General features: G+C 38.1%; 1 protein-coding gene across 5 annotated transcripts in view; it reads left to right on the top strand.

Annotated features, from left to right (window-relative positions):
• The window catches only part of Mast4 (microtubule associated serine/threonine kinase family member 4), a 415,893-nt gene that overhangs the window by 327,430 nt on the left and 74,611 nt on the right, over nucleotides 1–13,852 (top strand). For all 5 annotated transcript variants that reach the window (XM_090331761.1, XM_090331763.1, XM_090331762.1 and 2 more), the window contains 2 exons: nucleotides 6,655–6,724; nucleotides 13,101–13,179. In XM_090331761.1, coding sequence (XP_090187887.1) covers nucleotides 6,655–6,724; nucleotides 13,101–13,179 — 149 coding nt within the window. The remainder of the gene's footprint in view (nucleotides 1–6,654; nucleotides 6,725–13,100; nucleotides 13,180–13,852) is intronic.

Consider the following 13,852-nt stretch of genomic DNA (forward strand, 5'->3'; position numbering starts at 1 on the left):
GACAATGCTCAGGCCTGAGCACAAGCCCCTAGATTGGCAAAAACAAAAACAAAAGCACAATTTGTATTTGTTTATACTCATAATAAGAATGTATACTTCACTTTAATTTAGAATGATAAATTAGTAAGAGAAATATGGGAATTCAGTATAATGTGTGTATCATTATATTCCATTCACTTTTACTTTTTATGGTGATAGGAGCTAGAATAATTGAAATTATTGAAAAATTTTGAAATTATTTCATTCAAATCTTTTTTAGTATCACTATTGACTGATTTATGTGTGTCTGAAACCAGTAAGGGGCAGTAAGCAATGTGAATTGGATTAAAAAAATATTTGCTCTAAAACATAATAAAAAAAACTGTAACATACTGCATATGTTTATTTGAAATTGTATAGGGAAGGGGAAAACAAGATGAGGGGTGGGGGTGGGGAAAGGGAAATGGGGACAAAAACATGAGGAGGGGTATCAATGTGTGTGAAGTAATGCACCTTCTATCTGGCAAATATAACTGTAACCCTTCTATTAATTACAATAAAAATAATTATTCATAAAAACTGTAACATATTTAAATGTTAGATGACATAAATTCTAGCCATTTATGGCACATTGCAGATAAATGCAACTCTATTATATATATTTGCATATCATGTAGGGTAGGAGCACATTTTCATATATTTAATGTGAAGCCTCTGTAGAACCCTAAAGTTTATCCAAGTATGCAATTTTTCCTCTTTCTTTTTTGCTGGAGGGAGAAATATTGGGGTTTGAACTCCGGGTCTTAGCTTTCTTGCTACAGAACTTGAACCACTGTGGCCCTGCCTTTTGCTGGTTTTTTAGAGATGAGAGCCTTACAGACTTTTCTACCATGGCTACTGTTGAGTCTCTATCTTCTGGCTCTCATCATTCTGAGTACATAGGATTATAGGCATAAACCATCAATGCCCCTGCTAACCATTGTTCTTAATTCTCCCACCTTTGCTTTTATTTTCAAACCTATCTTCCCTCAGTCTTCCGTATCATACTTTGTGCCATGATTCAGCCAATTGCTTAGTCCTAAACTAGATCCCACCTTTTCTTACGCTCTTTCCTACTTTGTTATCCTTCATGGCACTCAAACCCACTTTTCAGCAAATCCTATTAACTCCACTGCCACCATTCCTGACATCTGCTTTCATCATGTGTGGGCCAGCATGGCCCCTTCGCTGTCAAAGATGGCAGTTTCCTGTCACAAAACCGCTCAAAAGGATCTTGACTATGTCATTCCCCTCTGATAGTGAATCAAGCAGTGGTACTGGTGCTGGCTCTGGAAGGATCAACAGAGCATGTAATACAGGGAAACCCAGACGACATTCAGAGAGCCACATACAGGAGAGCTTTGATCCACTGTGCATAATGCCTTTGTAACTTAAAACCCCCAACCTTTTCTTTTTCTTGTATTCTTTGGCTTTCAATGACCACTTCACAGTTTATCCAGAGACACCCAGTTGAGGACTTTCTTTGGCTACTTAGATTCTAAACAGCTGTGAAAATTTAATTAATATTCCACAATGATATCTGGAGAGGAGCCAATTTCTGAGACAGGTGTCTAAGTGAGAAGAGGTCTCTGCCTCTCTTCACGTGTCATTTGTCTTGCTCCAGTGGGATTGACTTAAACTACTCTGGTGACTCGAACTGTTAGTTCACAAAGTTCACTCCATTGGAGGTTCTTGAGTAAGTGTGCCAATGGCTGCTTTATCTGTTGGCATTCATCTTGCAAGGAGGTTTTAGTTGTGATTCTATAAAGACTAGTATTGGAGGTTTTGAAATAGTAGTCATGTGTTGCAAAAGTTCTCCAACACAGGAGTCAGGAATAAATAGCACACGGTTGTAGTGTGAAACATCGCAGCTCATGTAAGGGCATCATCAAGTAGTGACAACAAGGATTTAAATGGGAGACCGCTCTTTATCCCACCAAGAGTTTTCAAAAGGCAGTGTCATTAATTCTTGTATTTGCTAAATCCTGATAGAAAATCAGAAGGTGTCATTTCATGAACAGCTCCCTATTAAAAGCCCATTAATAATCTATAATGGGTAAAGCATATGCCTTTAAAAAGCTTTGCAGCTTGATTCTCTGTGGCAAAGACACAGGCCTTCCCCAACCTAATTACAAAGCAATCAAACAATTTAATTAATCTAGAAATCACTTTCTTAACAATAACTGCCTCTGAAATGAGGCTCCCTGTGTAGTGCAGTTAGGTAAAGTATGGTTTCGATACACGGCTTGCTTATTAGCCATGCCTGTGCCCCTGGGGCTCATGGAGTTAATTACCTACCTAATGCTTGACCACTGCGGACACTTACGCTAGCAGGTCAGAGCCGTCAGCCAAGATACCGGCGGTCTAGAAAGTGTCCAAGCACTCAAACTTGCAGGAGCCAGCGAATCCCTGGAGCAGCAGGATTTGAGTTATAAGCAAGAGCTGCACATATGGGCAGAGAATTAACTGGCACCAGTTTTCATTTGAGAGTCTCTCAGGTATTGCTTTGCAGATGGGTGGATGGATTGAGACAGCAGTGCTGTGAGGAGTGAAGGTCATGTGTAGGACTCTGCTTTCAGTCCATTTTGGCTCTCTTAAACCAGGGAAGCTTCCTGCACAAGTGCAATCATCAGGCCCTCATCTCAGAGTTTAAGGATGTAGACAACATGCTTTATAACTGATCTGTTCTAAATTAATGGTGTTTTGAGCACTGTGTGACCAAACAATGTCTCTAAATCTTCAGAGGCCAAGTAGAGATCAATTTTTATTTTAAATAAAAACAAAGACTGCAAAGATTGACTTCCACAGGTGTAATCTGCTAAATCTTGTAATTTCTCACTGGGGAAAGCTGAATTTTCTGTAACACATGCCGCACAAGTTCCCACCTCCCTCTCCCCCACAGCCCGTGATCATTATAATCTGATTTACTTCTCAACATGTCCTACGATTGGGCTAGGCATGCTGTTTTCTTTGTGTACCCATGTGGGAGCTGTCACTTTTTGTGTCTGTATTCTCTATTTCTAGCTCATCACCTGTTACACTTTGTTCATGCACCAGAGTATTTTTCCTATGGGCCTTCCATGTCCATATCCAGTTCTTCCTCCTCTGGTGCTAGTCTGGCCATCTACACCAGGTACACTAATACCCAACTAATACCCAATTTAAACCACTGATACCTCTCTCTTATATTCAAACATCTTTTGTTTGTTTGTTTTGTTTTTGCCAGTCCTGGGCTTGGTCTCAGGGCCTGAGAACTGTCCTTAGGCTTTCTCACGGCTGCCACTTGAGCCTCAGCACCATTTCTGGCTTTTTCTATGTATGTGCTACCGAGGAATCGAACCCAAGTGTTCGTGCATGCTAGGCAAGCACCCACCACTAGGCCAAACTCCCGGCCCCTCAAACATCTTTTTTTTATTAAAGAATTTATTAACATTGATTTTTACATCATATTTCAAATGACAAGTTTAACAAACAAGTGTCCAAGAAGGGAATCTCTATATACAATCACTGGGACTTAGTTTTTAGAACTTAATCCAAACTAAGCTAAGGGTTTGTATGTCATAGAAACATTAATTTATGAAATAAAATATGTTTATAGAGTCCTACTACTGTTTGAGTTGTTTCTGAGTCTCTTGGAAGTCCCTTTCTAGCTCTCCTGATAATCTAAAGTTTGCTGAACTATCCTCCATTGATCTCTAGCCCACTCCATTTTCATCATGTTCTCTAAAACTTCACGACACTCAAAGAGCCTAAATTATAATATACATACATGCATGCATCAGATAACTGCATCTTCTTTTATTCCATTTAATCCCATTCTTCAGCATCCCCTGTCAGCTGTGTTGCCACAACTTCCAAAAATCAGCTGGATGCAGTGGCTCACACCTGTAATCCTAGCTACTCAGGATACTGAGATCTGAGAATCACCGTTCTAAGCCAGCCTGGGCACAAAAAGTGCATGAAACTCTCCAGTGAACCACTAGAAAACCAGAAGTGGCACTGTGGTTCAAGGGGTAGGGTAGAAGCCTTGAGCTGAAGAGCTCAGGGACAGTGCCCAGGCCCAGAGTCCAAGCCCCATGACCAATACACACACACACACACACACACACACACACACACACACACACACACAGAAACAACAACAAAAACAAAAACAAAAAACGTCCAAAGATCACCTACAAGATTATATCATCTGGTTGCCATGTTTATTTAGGTACAGTCTGCAATGTTTAAACATTTATGGAGTTGCCTGATGTGTGTCTCAGAAAGTGTCTAGCGCCTAAGGAACATAGGACTGTGAGTGTGGGTTCTGTGTACTTCCATTTCAGTTTGACTTTTCAGTTGCACATGAAATTAGGAAAGACTTTCCATCATTAAGATAACTCAGGTGGGTTTATATAGTCTTGAGATTGAAGGTGTGAGAATTTGTGATTGGTTTTATAGCAGCATGGGGTAGGCAGAAGAAAATGAGGAAAATATGTGTGCAGGGGATGTACCTGGAAAAGAAGACTGAGAAGGGAAAGCTAATGGCAACCTTGACTTTTTCTTAGCAGTGTTAAATTAATATGCCTGTATATCTCTGTCTCTGCCTATCACATTCAGGTGATGGGCCACTATATTCTATAGAATGTTACACTGGAGATCAATTGTTAAAAAAAATCTCTAAATTGGAACACAATTTTCCAGTTAATTTCTTGTTGTTGTTTCCATCCAGCATTGTGAAAATATTCATTTCGTTCTTCTATTGTTCTGATTCATCACATTTGAATCTCCAGATTTAATATTTTCTTTTACAAGGGACACAAGCAAAGAATTTTGGACCATATTTCCTTACTGGCATTATTTCATTCTGAGTGAATCAGGTAGCAAGGATTATTCTCAAAATTTGCCCTCAAATGGTCAGTTATCTTATTTTTAATAATTTATAGGCAATTTACACTCTATAATGTTTGCACAAACTGAATACTTTTCCTAAGGGGGAAACTCCAAAATCTTGACAAAGATTTCTGACATCAGGTATTTCCCTTGGAGAAGCAAAGCTTTATAGACATCTTGATAGTTTTGAGCTCTTTTATGAAATGTAGAGAGTAAATTACAAGCTACATTATGGATGGGGGAATGAAGGTTATTCAGACTAGTCAAAATAACTTACTTTAGTGGTACATCTACACACACCAAATGAGTCCTGAATTACTGGATGGCAAAAGCAAAATCTATTTCTCAGTGTGTCCAAGGAACACCAGGTGCAGGGACGTGATAAATTCCATTGTGGCAGAGGGATATGCTTCTTGAGCCTCTCTCCATAAAGAAATGGGCTTCTCAGCACTTCTCCATTTAACAGCTTTGATTGTGCTGTCTGTCATAACATTAACGATGTCTGTTGAAGGCATCACTATAAAATTTGCAACCTTAAGTTAATTGAAAAATTTCAGTCAAGTTGTAGCCAGTGGAAAAGTCCTCAAGGTAACACTAAACTTAGCTTTCTTAATGGGATAGTCTATTCTTTTCTGCCCACTAGTAATAAATTGTTTACCTTTACAGCCTGGTACTAACTTGTGTGTGAAATCTTGTAATCCTTATACCTAATTACAATAGACTCTTTCATGGGAAAGCCAGTGTTGTGGCACCTGGCTTGTTGTTAGGGATCAAGTATATCTTTGTAATTTGTTTTCTGTTTTTCATGAATGCACGGGACTTTCCTTGCAGCCTTTCCTCACTTCCTTGCTGAAACCCAGGCTTCAGTCCCAAGTGGTCTTCAGACAATTCCTTCAGTCTAATTAAGCATGCAGAGGGAAGCAGGGTGGTCTGGAGTGTCCTGAACTTGCCCTCGCCAGCTGCCTGCCAAGCTTCGTCAATGATCAGCAGCAGGTTGAGTGGGCTAATGGAGAAAGTAACAAGCCCCAAAGGAGCTGCCCTCCTTCCAGCGAGCAATCAGCTCTCCTCTCTGCCTTGGAAAGACTTGAAGCAGCACATGCTGTCCTTCTCTGTGTGACTATGGCTTTTAGACGCCGTCTGGCCAGTCACATTCTAGCCGTGTAGGGACACAGAGATTGTTGAAGAAAATGTTGACAAGAGGAAATCCTCCTGGACCCTTCTAGCAATGCTCAGATTCCTCTGGGAGGTTTTAGAAACAGGCTGAGACAGCTGAGTTCTCCCTAGAATTTTAGGACATATCCATCTTTTGAAATGAATTTGTTTTTGTTTTTGTTTTTGTTATTTTTTTAGCACAGGGGCATTTAAGTTTGACAATTCAGACTTCTTGCTACAACCAACTCCCCCCAAATGTATGTAGTTACCCATCCATCTTGCACATGGAGGATCTCAACCAAAGGGAGTTGATACTCATTCTTGTGTAGGATTGAAATGTTCAGTTTAATCACAGAAATATTTAATCATATTTGGAGGACTGTGGCTGGTGATATGGTAGATGTCCATTCATACATTTTATATACTTGGAAATCTGTGCTGAAACTCAGACTCTCCTGTGCTCCAGTGAAAAGGAAATTCTTACTCGAGGAAATGACATTTTACAGAGATGTAGAGAAATTTATTACTAAGTAGACAAGGATTCTGGATATAGATAGTAGTATAAAACTAAGATCGTATTACACATTTTTCTCCTCTTTCTCTCTACAGGAAATAGCCCTCAAGATAGCCCAAGAAATTTCTCCCCCAGTGCCTCAGCCCATTTTTCATTTGCACGGAGGTAAGGATTTCTTGTGAGTAGAATAATGGTGAATCCCATTTCCTCACCTTCTTCCTGTCCCTACCCTTTCTTCTTGCCTCTGCCTAAGTCTTCTCCAGCTGAAGGACTTTGCTATAACACCTTTGCTTCAACAGTTTATATAATGACTTCTGCCCTGTAGTAGAGTTATAAGTCCCTCTTGTCCTTCAGTAGATGGTGAGCTCCCAATAAGGGTGAGAAATTATCTCTTTGTATTTTCTCCCATTGCCAATGTATATCTTGTGTGATGGTAATGGTGAACACCTTTTACTGAGTTATCTGAGCTTCTATTATACAGAAATTATTCAACTGTATTCTAATATGATTTTTTTGTTATTATTGTTTAGATATGCTTTGTAGAAATGACTTCCTTCTGGAATATGAAATAGCCCTCTATTTAGGAGCATCAAGTTCCCAATTCAGTAATGCCTCTGAGAAAAAGCCATGCATAGACTATACAATGTATTGTAGACTGTAAGATATGTTGCATTGCCTCTTTCTATCCTACTTAGAATTGGGCACCAAATTTTATTCATACTGAAGATCTACATATCTACTCTGGGGCACTGAGTCAAGAGAAAGGATTGTTGTTGCACAGCTGGATCTCATCCCAATCCTTTCTCCTGTGGACTAGCCAAGTTAGAGGAGTAGCACTCAGCCATCTTGTCTGAATTGTGAATGTGGAACCAGCCTACTTTTTTTCTGTCAGATTTAACTTTGACCCCTCCCACACATACGCCTTGTTCCCTCTGCCCAGGAAAAGCAAAAGCAAACTGTCCCTCAGTCAGATCTCTGGATATTCTGGATAAATTTGGTTTGTGGCTTGAATGTCCTAAATATTTACCAAAAGTTCCTTAGAGACCTGACTATTTCCTGAAATGGGCTAGAATAGCCCTTTAATGAAAGTGCGTAAGTAGTTGATTTGCTCTTAGACACATTGCTAGTCAGCAAAACTTCCAGTGTGTACACTGCTATTTGTCAGCAAGTGATGTGTTTTATAGTATGAAATCCAGAGGAAAGAATATGTTTGTGGCATTTTCAAAATTCTGTAGACTTAAGATTCTATAGTAAGTCCAGAGCCAAAAGGAAATGTTTGTTCTTCTATTGCTTTAGTCGTGTCACATCCTACACTCAATATCTTTGTGGATCCCACTAGGGAAAGGGTACAGAGTAATTAAGGACATTTCTCCATTTGAGACCCACATGTCTATCTTCCCTGTGTTTTCCTGACTTTTATTCTTTTCAGTTCTTCATTGTAAGAACTCTAGAGAGAGAGAAAAAATCAAAATGGTTTCAGAAAGTCTGTATTAAATTTGTGATTGTGCAATGATCCAAGCAGAGATATCTAATAAAAAGTGGTAAATAATTGCCCTATGTAGTTTTCAAACTATATCTCTGAAAATGGGAGAAATGCATCGAATTACCTTTAGTAATAAGGAAAAATGCAAATCTCATTACATACAGCTTACATTAAAATATGACAGAAATCATTATTTTTTAAGATTGAAGAGAATCTAATAATTAAGTGGAAGAGTGAAAGACCATATGAATCTGGTATCTATGCAATACAAAAAACAATTACACTTGCACCCAAGTGTGTTAATTTTTGATGAATAAACCATACAGTGTGACAGGAGATTATCACATTAGACCTATGTTTCATTTCACGTGAACTTCCAGCTTGAACTCCCTCCACACTCTTCAACAAGTATTAGTGTAGATTAGGACATCAATGATCATCTTCTTAGTAAGAAGCCGATGGAACCCCGTGTTCCTCATGAAAATTCAAATAGGCATTCATTTTGTATTAAGCATTCACCTGGGAATGTTTTTTTTTTTTTTCCATTTTAGAGATACCCCTTTCATTTGGAAAACATGGTGATTTTATCTGAGGGGCTCTATTACCTTCTATTTGCCATAGACTCCTAGACCTAAAAAGTAATGCCAGTTTATTGTGTTTTGAAGGTAGTCCAATAGAGGACATATGCTCTCTTTTCAATTATTCTGCATGAAGAGATAAAGGTCAGGCTTATTAGTCTTTCCTACTCATAATTTGCAATGTGATAATACTCCCCAAGTAGACATCCCTGTAATGTAATAATCCAATTACAGAATGTATGGTATGATTTGCTTTCCATATTTTCTAATACAGATGCAAGGATAAAATCAGCAAATTAATTTTTTAAATATATTTTTTATTGTAATTAATAGAAGGGTTACATGATATTTGCCAGATAAATGGTGCCTTAATTCTCACACATGGATACCCTTTCACATGTCATGGTCCCCATTTCCCTTCCCCCTTCCCCCACCCCTCATCTTGTTTTCCCCGTTCCCTATCAGCAAATTAATTTTTTAAAGGTCAAGTTAAAATGGGGTGGGGAGAGAAAGCACCAATTTTAGAGATTTTGTCAGGAGCATAGAATTATTTTCACATTGGTAAATTTTTTGTTTGTTTTTGTTATTGTTTTGTACTGATGCTGGAACTTGAACTCCAGATGCTGTCCCTGAACTTTTTAGGTCAAGGTTAACACTCTATCACTATAAAGCTTTGTTTTTGGATTTTCATTAGCTAATTGGAGATGAGTCTTGCAGACTTTCCAGCCTAAGCTAGCTTTGAACCATGGTTTTCAGATCTCAACCTCCTGAGTAGCTAGAATTACTGGCCATGAGACACTAGTGCTTGGCTTTTTTACATTGGTAATTATTTTTTAGCCTGTTTGTTTAAACATCCTTTATCTAAAAATGAAAAATTCAGAATACTTTAATATCTGAAACTTTGTGTGTGTGTATATGTGTGTGTGCGTGCGCACACATGCACGTGCACACACGCACATGCTGGTCCTGGGGTTTGAAATCAGGACGAGGGCACTCCTTTAGCCTTTTCACTGTATCCTAATTAATATTCTACCACTTGAGTCCTACACCTCTACTTCAGGCTTTTTTTCTGATTAATTGGGGCAAGAGTCTGATGGGCTATTCCTTTTCCCCCCAAGGCTGGTTTTGAACTTCGATCCTTAGATCTCAGCCTCCTGAGTAGCTAGGATTACTGGCGTGAGCCACCAATGCCTGGCTGAAAATCTGAAACATTTTTAAGTTCATTGACACTTTGGGGTAGCAGGATGGCATTTAAAATGTTTCAAACTTTGAATTTGAGATGCTTAATCAACAAAGTCTGTGCAGATATTTCAAAAGACAAGGCATTCCAGAATCTGAAACTCTCTGGTCCCAAGAATTTTGAATGAAGGATAGTCAACCTGTGTTGATTTACACATTGTGTCTAAGTGTGGATGAACATCTTTTTCCCTGGTAGTTGAGATGGGGATAATAACCTGCTTTTTCCAGAAGTTGTAGAGGTTCACACATGACAAGTTGCTTTCACCTTCTTTGGAAATCAAGCGTCCTTGAATAAATGCCATAGGTCATTCTTAATTGCCTATCTGTTATTTGTCAAGTTAAAACTCTGACTGTATTTCCACAGGCAAATTATTTGAGCATATGTGTCTGCTCAATTAAAGTCCAAGCATTTGTGTCCAAGGCAACTTCCTAGTTAATTTTTTTGGAATTCTTTCTGGAGGAGATTTTTGTTGCTTACATTATATAAACAGAGTTCAATTTGTTCTAACATCTACTAAAGTACTACTACTACTAAAGTACATCTACTAAATGTAAGTATCTTTCTAGGTGACCATAACAATTAGGGAAAGGAAAACTTGCTTCCACATCATTTGGTTAAATAGATTAATAGGAGATTTTTGCATTCTTTTTTTGTGATATACCTAATATTGTGAATTATTTTCCAGCCAGTCCTGGGATTTGAACTCAGGGCCTGGGCCCTTGAACCACAACACCACTTCTGGCTTTTTCTGTGCAGGAGATACTGAGGAATTGAACCCAGGGTTTCGTGCATGCACTCTACCACTAGGCCACACTCCTAGCCCCAATATTCTGAATTTCTGTGAACTGAAATCATGGGGTTTTTCCTTGTTTTGCTTTGGTTTTTTTGCCAATCTTTTTGTGTCCTCTGTTTTATTCAGATGGTCCCCCTCCCCTTTTTCACTTAATGTGGCATTAAGATTTCTTCCCACAACAAATCAACTATTTTTTCAAAAAAGCCTGTTGCTTTGTTAAGAATGTGGTCTTGCCTTCATCTATTTTTTTGATAGCTACCGCACAGAAAAGGTAACAGTGTTAGTAGAATGTAAATTGCACTTGGGTGATAGCTTTCTTGGAAAAGGTGCATATTCTCTCTTAAGTACTGCATCTAGAGTATATAGTAACTTCTGGTGTGCCGTTGTCATGGTAGTGAAAATGCAATGATCCTTTTGTTCCATTTGAGTAGACACAGACAACTTAGAGAACTTTATGAGATGTAAATTATATCTGATTGATGGCTGTACAGAGTACTGAGCACACTTTCGTTTAAACATTGTTCTAGTTGTATGTTTTCTGGACTAAGAAAATATAATTTATGCTCCAGAACTAGTAAGAACATATCTCCTCTTGGAATTGTTTATCCATCTAAGATATGTTCATTGATACCTGAGGGAAAGGAGAATTGATGAATCACAAAACAAAATCATGGTAGGAAAATTTGTGTCTCTCACCCTTCTTTCCAGAGACTAGTTTCTGATAATTGTTATCAAATGGACCGAACAATTCTTTCAAAATCATATCCTTTAGTAATTTGGGATTTAAACTATAAAATAGAGCCATTAATTTAAAAGACTTTACATAGTCAAATAAAATAGGATCAACCTGTGTCCACTTAATTGATAGTTAGATATCTATATGAATGTTATAATTATTTTCTTTTTAAAAATATTTACTATTTTCAGTTCTTTAATAACATTTTTAAGCAACATATAATTTAGTTGTCCTAGTTCCTTTACTCTGATATATTTTCAAGCATCTTATTTTGCTTCTTCTTTTTTTTTTTAACATACTTGATTCAATTGTACTCCAATCATGGTCACAGAAATGACAGGTAACTTTTGTTAAAATCTTAACATTGTAGTAGTTTCATGATTTGTCCACTTGGTTTTCTCCATTTTGTCTTTGTAGACCATTCACATTTAGTGGAGTAGCACCCATGATAGTTTATGGTAATATTTTTCCCTTGTGCAGCAGGCTAAATTGTCAGTTGATTTTACATCAGCATTGAATTGTGATTTCTCCAGTTCAAGTTCAGTGTTGTAGAATTCCTTGATTTCAACATACTGTGAGTGTGTCTTTGGTAACATTTGTCTCTTCCTCTGTTAAGTAATATAATTATGAATCATAGAAAGTTGATGAACTTTCTACAAACACAATAATGCTCCTCAGGTGTTTTTTCCTATTTTTCTCCTTGGTCAATTTGCGTGTGTTTGTTTTCACAATTCTTTATGATTTTTAAGGCATAGTCTGGGATGCTTTCTGTTTCTTACTTGCCTTAGAAGAAGCAGTATTGCTTCTGCTACTGAACTAACCCATTCTAGACCCATGTAATGACCCTGATTCATAACCACTGTTAAGAACAAAAGCAATTCTGTTTAAGACTCCTGACAGCCTTCCTTCTAATACTGGAGCAGATGATTTTATACTTTGTATTTGCTTCTATTATTTGTGGATACTTTTTTCCTTCTGCCCTTATGGTCATTGTCCAGAAATGGGGTGCGTGCTCCAAAATTCTTCAGGTGACCTTTGCTCCAACACTTTATGAAGGAAGCCTGTTCATGTCAAAAGCAATAACTCTTCAGAGTCTGAGCTCAAAGACAATCACTTTTTTAGTGCTAAGGCTACTTGCCACTTAAATATGTGAACCAGCCATGAGCCCTGAGCTTCCTTCTTGGAGAGTGGAACTTCTCCTTTGAAAATACAAAAGAGTGGAACTTCTCTCTTGAAAATACAAAGTGCAAAGACTGAAGGACACCCTGAAAGTCTTCAGCTGTCCTGACTTCCCATAGGCTCTCAAACTATGCTAGAATTAAGGCCCTTATAAAGATGGTTGGTTCGGGTTATCACTTCCTAGTTGAGAATGTTCCCCCCATTCCTTCCTTTCTGTTTGTATGCCTTTGAATTTCCTGAGTCTGACCATTGTAATTATCCCTGGTATTCATTTTGTCAAATTGTATTAGTGAGAGATCAATACTATGGATCAACCCATTCACTTTCCTCTTGTTTGGGTGTATTGATTCGGTTTAAATAAAAGTCAACCTGCTGTATAATGTTTGTTTACCCTGACCCTGGCTGAACATTTCCACAACCTCACAGACAATGTTTGTGTCGTTTGTTTGACTAAAAATATTCCTTTTTTTTTTGGAGTTCCCTCATAACAGTACTTCAGAGTTGCCCTAAGCTAGGTTCCTTTTCTCAACAGAACTGATGGACGCCGCTGGTCGCTGGCTTCTCTACCATCCTCTGGCTATGGGACAAATACACCAAGCTCTACTGTCTCTGTAAGTACCAATTTCTTTCTCTCCATCCCATTCCTACTGTTCAGGCAGTGTTTCCTCTGGGTGCTTCCTGGTAAGAAGATGAATTCCACTCTGAATGTGTGACTTGCCAAACGATGGCCTAACAAACATGAAAAGGATTTGGTGTCATTGTAAGCTTCCGAATTGTGACACATAAATTGTAAGGCCCAAGAAGTTTAGAGACAACCACCGACTTTTGTTTTAATGCCAGTTTTGTTATAGTTATTAAGGAAAAACACAGTCTGGTTTTCATGCTTCAGTGTCAAGTTGGGGATATTAATACTGAAAATGCCATTAAATTTCTCTGGATCTGACCTTGTTTTCTGTGGTATAGAAGTTTGTTTTGTATCCTGTCTCTCAATGTGCACTAGAAAACCAAACAAAAAATGGCAAGGCTTCTATCTTGCTATTTTAAGGAGAGTCATAAAGTCACTTAGTAAAAGGTTCAGATAAATAGAGACAAGATTGAATCATGGAAATAGAATAGAGGAAGAAGAGACTCTTGCCCCTAAACAATAATATTGCAATAAGAAGTCTAGCTATTTCTGTACAGAATCCAGTGGATTAGATACAAGAAGCTTTAGTTTAAGTTAGTGTGGTTTTGTGGATTGTCTATATCCAAAGGGCCTTACACCCCAAATAGACATTTAGAAAG

This window comes from Megascapheus bottae, chromosome 4 (genome assembly GCF_031878675.1).
Source record: "Megascapheus bottae isolate mThoBot1 chromosome 4, mThoBot2.hap1, whole genome shotgun sequence".
NCBI lineage: Eukaryota > Metazoa > Chordata > Mammalia > Rodentia > Geomyidae > Megascapheus > Megascapheus bottae.